At 40.4% G+C, this 19,884-nt stretch overlaps 1 protein-coding gene across 1 annotated transcript in view; it reads left to right on the top strand.

Moving 5' to 3' along the window:
- znf704 (zinc finger protein 704) overlaps window positions 1-19,884 on the top strand; it is a 63,902-nt gene that overhangs the window by 2,270 nt on the left and 41,748 nt on the right. Inside the window, exon 2 of the mRNA XM_031742308.2 lies at window positions 5,753-5,940. Coding sequence (XP_031598168.1) covers window positions 5,753-5,940 — 188 coding nt within the window. The remainder of the gene's footprint in view (window positions 1-5,752; window positions 5,941-19,884) is intronic.

Raw genomic sequence — 19,884 nt, 5'->3', positions numbered from 1 at the left:
CTGTAATCTTCAGTCTTATTTCCATGACCAAAGCTGAAATGTTGAGCCACAGTTTGTGGATCTGTCACAGTTCCTGCAGCAGTAAATTGTACTCTTCTGCCTGAAAATGCACATAAATCTCGTAAACTGTTATTTAAATCGTTACAAACAGATGTCAGATATTCCCAAAGATAAACCCGCTCTTCGGGGAGACTTGTTAGATCTGTGAGTGATGGGAAATGCAGTGTGAACTTGGGTCTCCCGGTTTGCAGTTGTGCATCCAGTGATCAACACAAAAGCTGTTGCACAATTCTGTTACAGTCCCCAGCGCAGGCTGGAGTAGTGCAGCTGAGGCTCAGAGCGTAGTCCTGTCAGCACAATGGTCAAGTCTCTTTCAGCACGACTCAATTCCCACTGATGTCGAAAACAAGCCATAAAATGAGGAGGAGGGGTATGCTCTGTGTGTGTGTGTGTCAGTGTGTGTATGCATTCACATGTGCATCTGGGTTGCTTTTTGTGTGCATTAGGGCGCTTATATGAATGTGATTTTCATCTGTTGTGTGATTTGGATCTTTAACGAGTGAGATGTGACTGCTTTAAATCCTGGAACAGGAGCTGTTTGTGAGAGCATGCCACCCCGTTTGAACAGCAGCAGCTGTACGGCCGACAAAGTGGGCGCCCCCAGGTTGGCAACGGGTGGCGTGCTCCAAAGAATCTGGATGCTTGGCTCTGTGCCCAGAATGGCGAACGAATGGTCCCTGTTTTGCATCGGGCAGGAGTGGGGGGGCGCGATGCCACTTGTTGACTTGTTGTTTTGTGCAAATGTGTGTTGTGTGAGAACTAAGTTATGGTGATTTCTCCAGCTGCTAACAAAGACATCTCACTCGCTTCTTGTTGGGCCGGAGCTGTCGTTGTTTGTGTTTGTTGCACACCGATGTGGGAGTCAATGAAGCAAGCTTGTTGACAGAGGCTGTGACTCTTTGTTCTAAGGCGATGATCTCAGGCGGGCCCGGCGCTGGCTGTGCTTATTGGTTCGCTGAGCAACATCAGCAGGAACTACAGTTAGTCTGGATGCTGGCGCCCATGTGGAAATGTATGAGTAATCCTTTGAGGGTGAAGGAAGGTTATGAGTTTATATATACACGTTATTCTTGCTGTTTACACACGGGCACAGGAATAATCATAAACCCAACCATAAAATGGTAACCTATCTAAAAAAAAGAAAAGAAAAAAGTATTACTAATACATAATAATGATGATAATAATAATAATAATTTGTACATAAAGGCTCATTTACCATCATTTGCTTCTGAATGTTTGACATTGACCATACTAGGCTAGGTCTACAAGGTGTTACATCCACTTGTTATACTGATAAGGCTCTCCAGCTTTGTCCATTTTATAGACTGTATGTAAGATGGCGATGGCCATCGTTGCATCACCCATGGTTAGTGAAGTTCTGCTGTGAAGCTTCGAGCTGAGTATTTTCACCACTATCATCTTGGCATTAAAATGTAACAAATGAGAAGTGGACTCAGGGACACCGCACACTCATTGGTTAACAACTTGTGACAGGTACACAGTCAGTCGGTTTTATCCTTTTTTTGACACTAATGTATTTAGTATGATTTTAAAAGTAGCGTTGGAGCTCATAAACTCATTAAGAAACTGTTAATGAGATCACACATTGGGGCAGGTATATAGTTCAAAAAATTTGCAGCCTGCTGGCCATTAGAAAGAATGCAGGCTTAAGTGGAGCCCGACTGATTTATCGTTGGGCCGATATTTTCAGCCAATATTAGTTATTTATTGAACTCTTGTTATTGACGTTTATAAAGACTGATGGGGGGAAAAAAGAAAACGAAATCCGAGAAACACCCTTCACTTATGTTATGAGTGTTGATGATGCATAGTTTGTCCACCAGAGGGCACTTTACAATTTTTCTGTTCCGAAACTGGGTTTGGAACGCTACCTACACAACAACCAGCTGATCTGAGCAGAGTCAGTCAGAGCGTGCACGAGTAAATACATAAGTACACATTACAAATATTAGAGAAATCTGTGTATGTCTCGTGTGTCTGAAAGAAAAAAAATATTGGCAATATCAGAATATAAGATTTTTTCAATCACCAAATGTCAGTCTCGAAATTGGTCTTAAAAATCCCGTACTGGTTAGACTCTTCTGCATTGGCTTCCCTTTTCAGACCTTGAAGCAACGTTCATTTTCATACACAGTCTATTGTGTGTGTCACGAGGTACTCAGTACTACTCTGAACATAAAGAAGACGACACCAGCAAACGTCCTTAGCTGCTAGAGCTATTGTGCGTTACCGACATGTTTTCAAGTCAAGGAACCAGTAGATCATAAGTAAAAGGATAAGAAAGGTGATAACTTCATCCACTTACTAAATCTTAATGTATACAGTGCATCTAGCTGAGATCATTTGGAGCCCAGCTAAAATAATTGAACTAAACACAGTCATTTAAACCTGTCTTTTATTTTTAAATTAGTTAGACACCTTAGGCTGTGTAATTAAAATGTAGATTTTTCAATTTGTGCATAACACCCTACAGGCAGCTATAGCCCACAGTTTGGCACATGTTATGCTCAGGATATTTGGTCCAGCCTCATTAGATTGACTCACCAGGCACCATGCCAAAGGGTCATTTTGACAAAGTATTCATATTGTAAGTTAATTTTCAATTAAAAAAAAAAGTGATGTTACTGCCATGTGTTTGTTATATATCTTGTAGCAAGATATTTTTGTACAAGCATGATAAGCTTTTTTCCCCTTAATTTAATATTTAAAACATCCAAAAAATATATTGCTGCACTTTTTTGAATAAAATTGTGTTTAAAAAAAAAAAAGTCAATATTTGTTTGCATTTTTTTAAACTTGTGGTCAGGATGTGGTTCAGCCCAGGAATGCCATATTGGAAAAACTGAGATTATGAGTAAGCCATTAACTATCTTTATCAGAACCATTTTTAATAGTCATAATAGAAATTCCTCCCAGCAACAAAGACCCACATGAGCTAATAGACGTGGTTTCCACTGAAATTCTTTATTATGACCTTTGACCTGCACAGGTAGAAGAATCTTTACGCTTCACAAACTGCTGTAAGTAGGTTACGAGTTTTAATTTGTGTCTCTTTGAGTGGGACACAGAACGAGAATGATAGCTGAGGAGAGGAGGGACACTCCGGGTATTTGTTCTCTGCACAGGCACTCACACACACACACACACACACACACCAGCTTTGACATATGCGACTCACATTTCACCACCGATTTGGCATGATTCACAATTTCCTGGCTCTCTGCAACGCCATAATTCATAAGCCCGGTGAAAGGAAGGAATTACGGTTGGTTTTATCCGAGGAATACACTCATCTTATACACAACACCTAATCTTCTCCCAGCCGGTGTAATCCATCTTGTTGTTTTACTCAAGTTTGTGTTTTCATTGTGTATTTTGCACACCACTGGGCATGTTTTGTGACGAGACTATATCATGAGTGATATTTGATATCCATTCGTCATGTTTTTTTTTCTGTCATTAATCGAAATGAATGGTGTTGTGTGTTGGGTGTGTGCATTCTGTGTGTGTGTGTTGACTTTTCCACAGTAAAGGCTAATCCTGTTGCACTGCTTTAAGATAATGATCTAGTTCACACACACATACAGACACACACTGGCCTTAATGCCATTCTCCTCAGCGCTCCATCGGTGTAGGCAGCTTTGTGTGTCACTCCGCTTTTGTTTTGCCATTTTCTCAGTGTGTTTTTCTAACATCCTCGTGGCTTTAGTTACAAACAGAAGTGCGTGCGTATGTGTGTGTCTGTGTGTGTGTTGGTGGGTGCATTTGCGCTTGTTTTTTGATCCGACTCTCTTGCCAGAGCAGGTCACCTTAATGGCTGAAGCCCTGAAACAAAGAAAGCCATTGTTGCTGGTTACCCCAGTCTACCTTGAACTTCATTCTGCTTTTTTATTGCTTCTGCAATGTTGCCAGAATCGTAGCAAGATGAATCAGTATGTCTGTGAGATAAAACAGGCAGTTTATCTGAGACTTTATTTTGCTGTAACAAAAAAAATGTTGTTTTTATTATCCTTTAAGGATTTATTTAATTAATAAACACCATTACTTTGGTTGTGGCAATAGACTGTACATAAAAGATGACTATTTATGGGAAAATGCTCCTTGGCTCCCGTGAACTATGATGTTAGTCAACATTTTATAGTCTCTGTTGACAGTTTGATTCTTATTTAATAAAACACAATGTTTACGTTATGAAATCTGTAGTCTTACAGTAAAACCAATGCAATGCAGCAGGGTTGACCTATATTCTTATTTCTTGAGAAGTTACTGAATAAGTGTGCAGTGTCCCCAAGTTTCTCAGTCTGATCCGACCCTTGCTTCTTATATCAAAAACAAAACCACTCCGTTTGAGGCTTGACTATGGGAGATAAGTAACTGATGTATTATGTCATGATGTAGTGAAACCAGTGAAATATACTTCCTCTCTATTTATTTGTTTAAAATACAATGATGGGTTTTTTTTCTGTGTATAAAAATGTCTGGGACCAAGGACTTAGGATAGTAATATCTGTAATCTGTTTTTAAAGCAGGAAAGGCCATCAATTTCAAGTAAGGCCTGAACCATTGATAAAAGGCAGGACAGATTTACACTTTAATGTTGTTTATGCCAAATTCTGACCATACCGTCTTCACACACTGGTTGTAACCAGCGTCCTGTCCGCTTGAAGCAGTCTGGCAGTTTTCTGGATGTTGTCTCTTTTTAAGACCTTTGTCTGTAAACCATAGAGATGGTTATGTGGGGAAAAATCCCAGTAGATCAGCAGTTTCTGAAATACTCGCCCAGCCTTTTGGGCACCAACAACCATGCCACATTCAAAGTTACCTAAATGACCTTTCCTCGCCATTCTCATGGTCAGTTTGAACTTCAGCATGTCTGCGTGGCTAAATGCATCGACTTGCTGAAATGTGATTGGTTGACTAGATATTTGTGTTACCAAGGAGTTAAGCAGATGTTCCTAATAAGGTGGCTGTGATACATACATACATGCAAACCCTTCTTCCTCTTTCTGACGTTATCAATAAATTGCTCACATTTCTTCCACTAAAACCTGATGGTGTTTGTGAAAGTACAGATGATGCTGTTTTTAAAAATGATTTTTCTTTTAGTGTTTTTTTTAACAAATTACTTTAAAAGCAAGTGTGGTGCTATTATGTAATGTTTTATTATATTTTTGCTCATGACAGTGCAGTTTTTTGTGGAAAACCTCATCCCTCCAAAATGTCTGCAGGAAGAAAAATAGACTGGTTTTGTAACTGACCACAGTTCATTTTTGACTCTATCCAGTGTGTTTTGGCAACGACTTTTTTAGGCCCAAGAATGTGGAAATGTTCTTAAACCGTATTTAGACTGTGTTCGATCACATTTGAAATGTAAACATTCAAATTCAAATTTTAGCTGCCAGGTTTTGAGGCAGCCAGTGCCCAGACCTTATTTTCTGTCTATTTTTACTTTTGTGTTACTCTCTTTAATAATAAATTGAAATGGACTCATTCTGTAGATGTGTTCTTCACCAGTAACAGAATTGCAGAAAATATTTATCATCATGACCTTGTTAAATAAAAAAAGAGGCCATTTGAAGGAGCTGATTGCTACTTCATCATTTCTTCCAACTTATTTATGTGGAATTTCTACTCAAGCACTGAATTATTTCTTTTTTTCGCCTCTCTACAGCAGAGCTCCAGTAACGGAGCTCCAGATGGCCAGAAGGTGGAGGGCAGCTGTCTGAGCCCAGAGCCAGCGGAGGAGCAGCGTTCAACGGACGGAAAACGTGTTAGCCGGGACTCTGACACCCGATCGGTGTCCCTGCTGGAGCAGAAACGCAAAGTAGTCTCCTCCAGCATTGACGTCCCCCACGCCAGGTAGGGCTGTGTATATGAAATTCTCTAGCAGTGACAGTCTGATTCCCATCCTGCAGGCAGCTTGGCTGGAGTATACAGGCAAAGTTCACTGAAAGTTTATGACATAGATATGTCATCTCACAAATAGGACAGACCTTGTGTGGGCTGACATCCTGTATTTTATTTGATCCTCGAAGCCATTTTTGCAGCACATAGTTTACAAGATAATTTGGCAAGAGTCTGCTTTACTTCATTACATAAATATTTTATTATATGGCCTCACACATGCTACACTCTTCCAACATACAGTGTTGTGTGTGTGTGTGTGTTTATTATAAATAGATAGATATATAGTTGCATAGATGTGTATGTGCAAGTAATCCATATAATCCAAAGGTTCAGGCTTTAGACTGATGTAAACACTCAACAGTTTGATTGTTTTTTTTCTACTGTTAATGTGGATGATGTCATTAATGGTGGCCATCGCGGGCAGACAGCTCTGTCTGTGAGAACATGCCTCAAAGAACTGCTTTTCAAACCTCCTTGTGATGGGAACAAGAAAGTTGACTTCAGGGGAGGGAGAGGGTAGCTAAAACTGCTTCCTGACATAGCATGAACTACACCAGTGTCTACTATAAGATAAATATGGATTATTAGGAATCGTGACTCACATAAAGCTAGTTTAGTAGAATCCAAGACTAAAAGTATGGAGGCGGAAATGTTCATAATAGGTCCTCTATAAACCGATCCAGACATTTTGTTGATTTAGGATTCTATCCATGTTCTGAATATTAAAAGGTTTTCTGCAAAATGTTGCTTTTGGATGCTGTTTCTTTAACTTGCAGAAGCATTTATGGGTATTGTTATTTAAACGGCATGCCTCTCTGGTGGTTTCTCAACAGTTACCCTGTTGAGGGTCTTTCCTGCTACACAGCAAAGACACCATGGCGTTGCAGAATACTTTGCCCTCATAGCCAGCATGTACAGCTGTTGCTTTCATGTGGTATAAACATTGGGGCACATATTCCAATCTGATCCTACATGCAGAACATAACCCTGTACAACTGGAAATAATTATTATGTTATGATGCATTAGTTATTCCTTTACTCATTCAGTGGTTCTCTTTACACTGCACACACACACACACACACACACGTGCACACAAATATTATTTTAGACCGCCAGACTAATTCCCCACATAAGCCATTTCTACAATAGAGCAGTTAACCATTGGTGGGCAGCAGTGCACGACAGTGAAGTTCTATCTAATAAAGGAACAACACTCTTTCTCAATTAAATGTGAAACCCTAATACCTTGTAAAGCACTTTGCTGTTATTGGACATCACTCCTCATTACCTGCCTTCACGCTGCTGCAGGAGTCCAATCGATGGCAACTTGCTGAAAAGTACAGCAAAAGTTTCCCATTTGAGCAACTTTATCACTCCATCCTGAGCTATTGCCTTAAATTTAACTGTTATTTGCTGATGAGTCATTGATTAGAAGCTGCCTTATGGCCCATTAAGAAGGAAGAAAGGTCTATCGCATAGATTAGACTGGAATTTCATACCTGTCCTTTGGATGGGGATTGCAAAAATATTGATATTTATGTGTTTATGGTTGGATGTCTTATTGATTATCTTGCTGCTCAAGTTTATGTGCAATCACTAGACCAACTTCATGTTGGTCTAGTGATTGCACCTCCTCCCACTGAGGCCAGCTAAAAACAATGTAGCCACGGGGAGATGTCTTATAAGTCACATTCAGAAATCCTCATAAAATGACTGAAAGAAGCCATGACCTTCAGAGAGCTTCACATCTTCAGAGTTATTGGTGTGGGCACACACAGCACTCTGAAAACCCAAATTGGCTCTCCAGCCAGAATTCCAACAGGATTATGTATGCTGTGATCTTATTTAGACTGTGCAGACATCTCTAAGGCACCAAAAGACATGAGCACTGTGTGCAATACTTCTTATATACATGTGTATATAGAAGCAACCAATCACTAAAGTTAGATTTGGTTTTAAACTATGGACACTCCTTTGCGTATTTTGGTGTAAAATGAAAAGCTAACAATGGCTGCCATGGCTACTTTTAGCACATTGCCATGGCATGATGGCGTTTGGCAATGTGCTTCTGGAGTCGGGGGCTGTGTTATAACAAAAACTAGTCGTTTCAGATTGTCAGAATAGCTCACACTAATTCCAATCTTATGGTTAGAGGTTAGGATATGGTACCTAAACCCACTATCCACTCTAATGAAGGGCAGTAGATCTTTCACAGTAAACTTGGAAAGAAGCCTGTAATTATGTTTTGTTTTTTTCCCTGCCTTGTTCTAATGAAGCTCTAGCTGCCACTTGTTGAAACACTAATAAGAACATTTAAGAAGAAGTCCTTGAAACCAATTCTAACTGTGTACAGACTTTCGTGAAATGATAGCAAGTGTTATCTTCATTTGACAAGTCAAGGTAACACTTCACTGTTTTTTCTTTTTTTTTTTTTTTTTTTGACAGTTTCCATCTGCATCTGAACCAAAAGCTGCCAGTAAAGCAAAAAGAACCAAACATGTTGAAATGCTCTAGCCTTATCAGATCTTGTATTTATAAGTCTTTTCTGGGGTTGTTTGTGTTACTGCCTTTTTGCACATCAGCAACTTTGTCATTATTAGGGATTTGTTAGTTATTTCATTTTGTGAACGAAAAAATTAAAGTCACATAAATACCATTTGAAGTCTTTAGCCACTTTTCCATAAACTTTTCCATTTTTCAGCAAATTGCTGCACCACCTTCCTATTGTCATACCAATAATACCAGACACAGTAATGACAGGGACAGGAAACATGGGAAGATAAAGCAAATGTCTCTATGTGCAGATGACTAGTTTGTCCCTTAATAAAGTTTCAGTATTGAAGAATAATAATTGTGGATTCTTCAGTTTTCTTTATAAGTGAAGTCATCCCTTCATTCCTGTTCTTTATTTCTTAATGTTCTCGCAGATAAAGTTCAGTTCAAGTTCAATCCTTTTCCCATGCCACAATCTTTTTTTAGTTAATGAAAAGTCCAACAGCATAGAATAGACTTATTACTCTGATTATTTTGTGTATAGCACTTCAAAGCCTGGTACTCAACATCCAACAATCTATTGTGCTAGTCAAGTGCTAAATCAAACCCACTGCAAAAGCAGACTTCCCAAAAAAAAAAATCAATTTTCAGCCCAATTTATAAAGTGTGCTTGCACAATCAAGAAGATGGAAAGTTCATTGTTGCTACCTCTAAGAGCAGGTATGATTCTAAGCTCTTTCTTTAGATATCCCCACAGTGACCTCTTCAGTATACAGCGCCATTATTGCCTCAAGATTAAGATCCAAAGGTCTCATCCGCTGCACACCTGCGACCAATTTTAAACCTGCTCCCACACCGGGGAAGAAATTGTGTCGCCGCTGACCACAAAGTAACGTTTATCTGTAATGGAGACAAAGGGGCAAAGAGACGAGAGGGAGGGAGGTGGCGAGGAGTAATGGTGGCAAAGGGACGAGGGAGCCCAAGGAAGCCCAAGCACTGAGGGGAAATTTGTGCATACAGTGGAGGGGAAGAAGGTAACGGAGCTGGAGAGAGCATGTGTAGCTATTAAGTTAACAGCAAAAGAGAGAGGAAAGGGAGAAAATGCCTGAGGATTTTTGTCGGAGAGAACTCTCCAGAGAAGTCTGACCTTGAGGTTGTTAATTGCGCTCTGAAAAAAAAAAAGTTCCCTCTCAACTTGTGATTTACCAAGAAAATGTCTGGCTGTTTGATGGCTCTCCAGATCCCTTGCAACCTAGAATACAATAGGTTCCCTCCCTCGCTGGGAGTCAGTGAAGTACCCAAATGCCTCTTCTGCAATCATTGGGAAACTAGAGGAAAAATGACAGTGTGCCATATAAGATGTTGGACCTCGGGGGGTTTTTTGTAACTACATTTCATGCTTCTGCCAGCTTGTCCAACTCTGTGCTTTATCGCGTAGCTGCCTTCATTGCTTTAGTTTGCAGGACGCTTGCTCTGGCAACTTTTTATGAGTCCTGCAAACTGATGTCAAATTGATGGCATTGCATGATTGACACGTATTGGTTGATATTTTTTCCATCACTTCAACCCTCAAACGCTCAGAAATTATTTCCTTTTTTCTCTTTTTACAAAATATTTATTCTGCATATTAAGAGTGGAAAGATTTGCTCACTGCGGCAGGTTCTGATTTGTTTATTGCCATGTTTATTTTGCGATTCTGTCTTTGCTTAATTATCAGACATGGTTAAACATTGTCAGACTGTAGTCTCAGCCAGCTGCTGGGTCTGCTGCTTCCTCCAAGGGCTTATGTTTTCTTTATTCAGGAAACGGCCAATTGTAACAAGAGCTAGTGGGGCCAGACCAGTGGAAAATGAATGGCTTGGCTCTTGACAAATAGCATTCAGGAGACTAATTGCTAGCAGGGGAAGTGAAGTATAACCCTAGATGAAGGCAAAATCAAGAGTGCTTTGCTTATTATTACAAAATCCCAAAACAGCAGATCTGAGGGTTTAAATCCTCTTCTCTTCAGGCTGCCAGCAACCCCCCACCCCCACCCCACCCCAAATCTGTCTAGCGTTAACAGAGGTTATTCATGTATTTCTAAATGACTGGACCCCTTGCTGTTCCTCCATGATGGTTTTTTTTCTATCCCTGTTTCTTTTTTTAATACATAAAAGCTCAACAAAGTTACACGTGTAATTTAATTATGGTAACTGATGACAAGGAGTCTGGTGGGGTGGACTGGAATTTGGGAGGGGACCAACTTCAAAACCAGCGTTGTTGCCAAGAGCATTTTGTTATTGTCATTTTTTTTTTTATTGTTGATCAGTGTGCTTGCAGATCACCCCGTTTAGTGCGCTGAGCCAACCATGTGCTCCGCTCTCAGAGCCTGCCTGCATCAGCCAACTCAGGCATGGAACAAGGCCAAAGACAAAAAGAGGCCCAGAGGGACTCTCAAATTATCGTTTGTCTTTTGATAAAGTGGCACGGCCCGTAATCGGTTTGTTTTCCTGCTGTTCGGTGGTTTTGTTTGTGTTTATGGAGTTTTCTTACCTTTTTGGAAACACTGCTGCAGCTCTCGCTTCTTTTGCACAACGTGTTTGTGTTTGCGGTGTGCGCCGGCGCTCGGGTTTCGAAATAAGAGAAAGGAGGGGAGCAGCGTGGGTTTTCGAAAGAGTGAGTGACATAGAGGGAAAGCGAGAGAGGGAGGGAAAAAGCGCACTGTGCATTTGCCAAAGAAAACAGTTTTCTTGGTTTGGATGCCAGTGGAGTTTAGAAACCAGAAGATTACTATCTGAAAAGACAAATCGTTCCTTCTCCTCCACTGTCTAACTTTGCTAATCTCAGCGGGCCTTTATCTGATGTTGATGTTTTTTTGTTTTTTTCTTCTCACAACAGTATGACCAAACCAGGTGTGCTGAGGCAAATATCCTGATAATCTGATTGGCTTTACCACACACAGCTAAAAATAACAGAAAAGTGCTTGTATTTATATAAAGGGAACATTGTTCAGCACGTGTAAATCAGTGTTCCTGCTTTTGAACCATAAAAACGGCTTCTGAAATTCCGAATGTTGTGATTTATTTTGATGGCAGCCTTAGCTGGGATTTTTTAAATTATTTATTTAGTTAATTTTTAAATCTGAAGGGAAAAGTTTTTTTTTCCTTTAGCACATTCCTTAAATACAAGCAAATGGAAAATGGAGAAGAAAAAAGAAAAGAAGAAAAAAACACATTTGGATGCAGTGTGTTTACAGGCCACCCAGTAGCTCCCACCCCAGTCACCACTGGATGTCCTGCGGTGAATAAAACCTGAAGACGTACCAGAAAACTTTAAAGATGCTTGATTTGGTGCTGTATAAATAACTTTTAATTGAACGTCAGTGGCCGATATTCATCTGTTGTGTCACTACAGTTTGTACAGGCTAAAAGGTTAAAGAGCATGTGACTCGGAGCTGAAGGAGTTTAAAACAAAGATTTCTTTGTTTCTCTTGAACACAAGGGGAGATAAATAATAAATAAATAATGGTGTCTGCATCATCTGTTGGCCAAATCATTTTAAACATCGATATTAGCTCAGGATTTCACATCCTGATTAAATCATTCTTAGATTTTTATCTTGCCTTAGTCTTAGAGTCGGATTAAGACCGCTTTTTTTATGCTTTATTGTCCTGGAGCCCTGATAGAAGAAGCCCCAGCAGCCACTAGGGATCGTCTCAAGGTCTTGGCTCTGGCTTATGTGGGGTTAAAAGGTCTCTGATCATATCTCGGCACCAGGTGCATATGGGGTTTTTTTGTGTATGTTTTTTTTTTTTTAATGGATCAGCAGAATCTTAAAATCAATTCTGAGAGGATCAGCTAACCAGTGTAAACATGCCCAAATTAGACTGATACGATCTAATTAGTGTCAGGGTTGCGCGGTAACTATCACGCGCATCGGTGCAATACCACACCCTTTCTCTCTAACCTCCCATTTTACATCTTTGGTGTCTCAGTAAAATATAACTCAGCGTAATGACACCAAATTAGATCTTCTCTGTAGGGATAAAGAATAAATGCACAGGAGACGTGAAACCCAGCTGAGACAAAAAGCAGCGGATGTGCCACAGGGTGTCGTTGGAGTTTTCACGCATGAAGGATTTTTTTTTTCCGTGGAGCGCATCTTATTAAACAGAGGCCTGCATGGATTACTTAGATATCATACCTGTTGTTTCTCGGGGGTTCTGCCTCCACAAGTTGGTGACATGTTGTTGATAAGTGAAGAAAGTAGGTTAAATTAGCTAGCTTGTTCAGCAGGTTTTGCTGCCGCCATCTAATCTCAAATACAGTATTCACGGATCAACCTCACCCTGCTGTTAATGAAGCTTTAGATTTATTACACGTAGACTAATCAAAGGCAAACTCCTCTTCCTCTTCTCAATATCTGAGGCACGCATGTGAGAGCCACACTGAGTTGGTCTGCCAGGACATTTGAAAGGATCTAGCTCCCGAGAACAACAAAACTGACAGGAGTATAATTGTGAGTTTAAATTTATATGCAAATGGGTTTTTAATTAAGTGTGCTGCTAGTGTCCATGGGGGAATGGGTAGCTATGGATTAGTCGGCTGGCCTGAATCCAATATGAACTTTTGCCAAAGCGCTGGACGCCAGAAAGTATGCAGGCAAGGTGTGTGTTATTGTTGGGCTCTCATAGTGAGTTATGTGCAAGTTGACCTCTAACCCATGGGTCTGGGTAAACTTAATATAAAAATAATATAAGTTCGAGCAGGTCAGGGTCAAAAAGCGACAAAGAGTGTTATAGGCTGAATAAATCAAATAAATATTGCTTGCTATTGGCTGGGCTGTGATTACTAGTATACCTTACATCTATTCTTCCCCCTGCACAGACTGCACTCCATTTATACATAATTCAATATCCTGTAACTTAAAAGGCTCAGCATGACTGATATTGTTGGCAGGTTTCCGTCTATCACAAATATATGTGTAGCCGAACAGGATGGCATACACTTATTAAACACTTTATCAGATACACGTTGCTAATAACCGTTTGGAACCACTGTTACTGTCAGTACTGCATTATTTCTTCATGGTATAGATTATTAAAATTCTTCAGAGATTCCGGTCTGTATTGACTGGACAGCATCACACAGTTCATCCCAAAGATGCTCTGTTGGATTGAAAGCTGGTAACTTTGAGTACAGTGAACTCATTGTCATAGTCAATATTGTTCAATCTCAAACAAGTTTGAGATTATTTGTGCCCAAATTTTGTGTGTGAATTGTATTCTCACTTTCCTGTTCTTTGCTGACAGGAGTAACACCTGATGTGGTCTTTAGCACCTAAATATGTAGTATTGGTTGGGCTTTAATTTGTAGCCTGGATTGTGGCTGTAGAATTGTGGATAAGCTGTCTTGCAGTGGAGTTGTTGGTAAGGTTGGGTTTGAGTGGTTGATTTCGATTGATTTAATAATTGGATGGTGCAGTTATTAAAAACTCTGCCCTGAACATCCGTGTAGTCCGGGATTTACACTGACATTAACGATGGAGATTTGAAAGTTCACCAGCATACATCTGACTCACTAATTACAAACATTAATGATCTCCTGTCTTAATTTGAAGCTTCACTGCATGTGGTTTAATTGACTTGGTTTAAATAATGTATTTGAAACTCAAGATGTCCACTATTGATGTCTATCAGTGTAATTGACTCATTATAGCCCACATTTGTTTTGAAGCCATCAGCAAAAACTTGGGCAAAACAGGTATTGAGGCCTTAAATAAAGATAACGCGGCAATAATGTTCACTATTACTGTCAGGGGAGGGTGACTAAATGCTTTGACGTGACAGCACAGAATCACAATTTAACAATGAATTAAAACCTCTCGGAAAATACCAGAAATTCGCTCATTTGTTCTATTACTGTTTTCCTCTCCATCAAGGGGTTTTGTATTCAGTTGTCATATGCCTGAAATGTATAGGGCAGTGGTTAAAACCCAGTGTTTGTGTGACGTTAGCTCTGTGGGCCCTCTGCTGCTGCAGCGGACTAATCTATAGTCCCCATTTTTAATGGACTGATTGCACAGAGTGCTGTAGGAAAAGAAAAGCACCCATTGATCCTATTGACACATGTGCATTATGCTCATCTGTTGTGTGTGTATATATAAGGTAGTACTAATTAACAGCATTGTCAAGTGGCACACATCGTATTCAAACATAAGAACTAATGATGACCTAAAGTTAATGTGGATTTTACTTAAAGATTTCCTCGAAGCTCAAACATTTAACTAGTGAACAGATGCTGAACAAAAGCAAGAAAAGCAATAGGGTGGATTGCGTGGGCTGCTGGGCTTTTGAAATGACAATATGTGTGTAATATTTGTTTGAAGCTACAGCAAAGTCTTACATATAGTATTATTGACATGCATGCCAATACTGTAGAGCCTCCCAAAATACCCCCAAAATCTCAATAGATACACTATATTGCCAAAATTATTCACTCACCCATGCCCCTTAGTTTCAGTGAAAGGAACTCTTCAGCATACAAAGACATCTTGGACAATTTCATCCTACCTACTTTGTGGGAACAGTTTGGGGATGGCCTCTTCCTGTTCCAACATGTCTGTGCACCAGTGCACAAAGCAAGGTCCATAAAACCATGAATGAGTGAGTTTGGTGTGGAAGAACTTGACTGGGCTGCACAGAGTCCTGACCTCAACCCAACAGAACACCTTTGGGATGAATTAGAGGAGAGACTGTGAACCAGGCTTTCTTGTTCAACATCAGTATCTGACCTCATAAATGTGCTTCTGGAAGAATGGTCAAAAATTCCAATACACGAACTCCTAAACCTTGTGAAACCCAGTTTCTATGTGTTTTTATTCTGAACTAATCTTGTAGATATGGTCTTTATTTTTTTTGAAAGACTCATGTCTCGCATGCTGTAGAAAAAATGCTCTAAAAAACACAGCAAACTCAAAGTGATGTCACACAGATTTTACCATTTCTGCCATAATTTGATATCAGTACTATTACACTGACCCAGGGGCACAAAATATTGTGGTACCATTAGGAGTTTGCATCCTCCTCAAGTCTAACCCAAACATAAACCCGGCGCTGCTGAAGTCCCTCCCACCTGCACACATTATTTCTAATTAAGGCCATCAATTGTAAAGCTTCACTGACCTGTCTGTTTTAAATTATTGATATCTGTCAGGCTGACAGGGTTTATTAATTAAAATGGAGATGTACTAATTAAGAGCACCGCATGAGGGTGTCATAACTGCAGCCACCTTTTAATTTGAGTGTCGCACATCAGTTTTATCGCGGTTTGGCAGAGTGGGCGAGGCATGTCGAAGTGGCGGTGAAGGTAGGGTGGAGGTGCCCTAGTTTGATTGTGTTTCATTAATCTGCATGTGTGTATGTGTTTACTCTTCTACTTTTGTGTTGTCATTGTGCGGAATGCCAGCATCGTCCGCTTTATAGACCAGATGTTGTAATGGTTTTCATACTTTGTTCATGGTGTTTGCATGGGAACATCCGTTATTCTTCGTCATAATCTCAGCAGATAAGTGCAAATTAAAGTCAACGCCATACCCGTGGTAGTTCCTCCTATAAGCTGCTCGCCATATGTTTTATTGCAGGGCCCTTAATTGTATTTTTAAACTGCTGAGAAGCTGGACTGAGGCACCATATAAAAACTGTTTGGTGTGCTGTCTTCAGTAACTTATCTTGGTATTATGCAGGAACATCTTTCAATTAGTCTCTCAGATCTTTGAATGAAATGTGTAAATTGCTGTGAGACTTGCTTAGCATGGTTCAGTGCATATTTTTTATCAAATTAATTGTGTGTCTGTGCATGTTCTTTTATGGCTAGTATATATTTTCAGGGACATTAATATACGCGTGGTAAGGATGTTGTAATTCCTTTTTATTGTTTCAATCTTGCCATATTACCCACCGATAGCGTTTCTCTTAAATCGGGTTATTTAGGGTCACAACAAAGGTTTCTAAGTTAGGGATGTCATCAGTACCAAAGTTGTTGATACCTTTTGATAGCAAAATTCATAAAACGCAAATATGCCGTAGGTCCTGGTAAATTGGTTAGCAATTTTGCCTCACAGCGAGGAAGTCATGGGTTTGAATCCACTGGGCGGCCGGGGCCTCTCTGTGTGGAGTTCGAATGTTCTCCCTGTGGGTTTTCTCTGTGTACTCTACATTCTTCCAAAAGTTCAAAGGAATACTTGGTGAGTCAGAATTCGCCGTAGGTGTGAATGTGAATGGCTGTCTGTCTCTCTGTATTAGCCCTGTGATAGGCTAGTGAGCTGTCCAGGGTGTATGCTGCCTCACGCCCTATGACAGCTGGGATATTCTCCAGCCCTCCGTTACTCTGAATTGGATGCATGGATTGAACCATAGGCAGTGCATGCACTACAGCTGCAATTCATCCAGGCATCAGACACCTTGAAGTGTTCTAGTCTATCGTTTTGTGCTGAAGAAGAAGGACGCCCACATGGCACAGTGAAAACAACATGAAAGATACCGACTAGTGCAGCTTCCATGATGGCTCCGCCCCAACTTGTTGACAAGGCAGTAAGAGTCAGGTATGAAAGTACTTTGGTTTTTATCCTGAAATACACGTTACCATTTTGTTTGAGACAGCTGGCATTGCTGTAGCGAAATCAACTGTATTCCATAGACTTCCATGGCGTTCCGTGATGTAACCAAATTATACCTCATAGTAACCTTAGTAGGCTAATCAGCCACTATCATAACATTTCAGTCTGTCCTGTCAACAAAATATAACGATAACTTTTTCTGTTTTTGATTTCAAAATTACTTTTTAATAAACAAGTTTGTTTAAGTTTAAGTACATGAGATTGTTTTGGTTTTAAATTGGGTATGTATGGAGAATCATGCACGTCTGCTGGCTTTGGCTCTGACTACTAATTTTCTGGTATCGTGACATGCCTTCTGTCGTTTTTCCCAAAAGTGTCAGGGTTTTCTTGGCTCAGAGTGAGCTCAGAGTAACCTGATTACATTACTAGTCATTTTCCTTTGGCACGGTTTCAAAAACCCTTTGGTGTGCAGCAAAATATCATCAGTCCAGTAATCACCCCCCCCAACACTTGTGGTTGGATGGACAAATCTCACATTTTTCAATTTTTCCTTTCCTCCTTTAGAAAAGCTTTGACCCCATAATCCTCTACTAATGGTATCAAAGGTTTTTGTATTAATCCAATGACAGCTGAGTATTGATCAGAGGAGGACACATTACCTGCTAATTAGCTGTTTGAAACAACATTGCACACCATCATGTTGATAGAGAACTCAGTTTTAACCACAGGAATACGTTTTAGTGTTTAAAGAACTGATGTTGAAAGCGATTGTCAGTTACTGCCTGGGTTACAGCCAAGCTGTAAAAAAAAAAAAGCAGTCTGTAAAAGCACTTTTCTGTTCGTTTGCACTAAAAATAAAAGTACAGTAACAAATTTGTAGATTAAACAGGACCTTCATCCGATCCTGACTTATGTAACGAGCCAAAACCATTATGTCTATATGAGTGTTAATTTCCAGATGTGAGATGAATGCACCTTCTGGGCTAACAGATGCATCAAAGATATTTACACCGTGGGAGAGGATATAATGCATTTAGAACTGTTGCATGTAATTTCACCTCAAAGGGAGCAATAAGATATTTCTTCATATAAGCAGCAACCGTACACGCTTAATGTTGTGACAGCGCAGCGTGTATCGGGGATCTTTAGGTGCAGATCTGCTTGATTTGCTCTCAGGTTATTTTTTTTGGTATCATTATGTTTAGCAATGAAATAACTATTAGGAAAGCTAGAAAGCCCACTGCTGTGCAGCCTTCTTTGAATTGAGTTCAGTGCTGTTAAATCTTCTGCATTTAGCCAAAACTATCCCACAGATGTCTTCCTCAACAAAGAGGCCTTATGCTGCGAGGAGGGGAGCGATAAAGTTAATTGAAAGTTAGCCATTTGCGAGTCTGACATCTAACAACCATCTGCTGAGGAAGATCTACATAAATTGTTCCCAAATAGGACAACAGTGGAATATCCTTTTACTCCATAATCCAATAAGGGGCCTCCCTGGTCTTTGGTGTCTCCAATAAGATCTAAAGCTCCGAGGAGGCAGCAGAGCAGGACTGTAAATAAGTGAGCAGGCACTTCCAAAATAGATTTTAAACTGTCATCTGCCGGGTTTCGGTTAGCTGACTTGGACAGATTTACATTCAGTGGAAGAAGACAAAAGGACATGGAGGAAGGCTGCCTTTTGCCTTTGCTCCTTATTATTGTCCTTGTGATTGTCTCTCAGAAATCATCGTGACATTTAAAATCTGTAAACCTGCTTTTGGTGGTGCTAAAACTTCTAAATGGTGGACCTCAGCTGCATCATAAAAGCGCCAGATCATAATTGGCCATAGCCACACACCACCCAACCTTCAAATAAGATAAAGCTTCTGATTGGCGCGTCTCCTCTCTGTAGGGGTCCAGTGCAATATTCTCCCTGTCTCTCTTTTACCCACTCGCACTTTCTCTTCTTTGTCTCACTCTCTCTCTTTTCCTCCACCGTCCTTTGTTCTTCAAAGACATTTGTCATTAGCTTCATTAGCTTCACCTGCAGGCCAGCAGACATGCTTACTGTAGACTCACAGACACACAACCCCTGAAGGTAAAAGGTTAATTTATTTATTTTTTTTAACAGCGCTGCTCTTCTTCAGGTTGTCGCTCGTAGCTGTACAAAACAGCTTGTAAGTAATTAAACAGCCAGCAGTGGCACTTTTTGCTTTGAGGTAGATTATAGGAGTATCTTTGTGCGGGGTGTGTGGTGTACACTTTCAGGGTGGTGCTGGAATCCAGAAGGCAGCTGGTACAGTTGCCCCCTCAGCCTCCCTATTTGGAAAGATTGTTCGCACCATCTCCTGTTTTCCTAGACAAACATCAGCCCCACCGACAGAGCGTTCTTAATATCAGCGATGCAACTGTTTTCCCCAACTATAGATTCATTACCCTCCCTCCCACATGCTTTCTGTATCATGTCCCCCTGTAAACAATGGGAGCCCGTGGCTTCGGTCACGTGGTCTACCAGCTCTGCAGGCGAGGTTGTTATTGTTTTGATTTGGGTTCCACATGCTCGACTTGACTCCCATGTGAGCGGGATAGTCTGAGTGTGTGTGTGTGTGCAATCACTTTATGGGTTTGGGTCGGGTGGGACTCCAATGTTCTGCCAAACCAGAGAGCTGCAGAGTTGCAGATGCTGTGCGTGTGTTTTTGCATGTACGCCTGAGTGTGTACTTGTGTGCGTGTATCGTAGCCGCTTTGGCAGCACTGTCTCACTATGAGCCGAAAATGGATGTGTTTACCAGGGGTTTCTCTCTCCCCTTCTCTTGGTCTCTCTTTTA

The sequence above is a fragment of the Oreochromis aureus genome, linkage group 22, assembly GCF_013358895.1.
Source record: "Oreochromis aureus strain Israel breed Guangdong linkage group 22, ZZ_aureus, whole genome shotgun sequence".
Classification (NCBI taxonomy): Eukaryota; Metazoa; Chordata; class Actinopteri; order Cichliformes; family Cichlidae; genus Oreochromis; species Oreochromis aureus.
The sequence above is the reverse complement of the archived record's forward strand: the minus strand, read 5'-3'. Positions and strand labels throughout refer to the sequence as shown.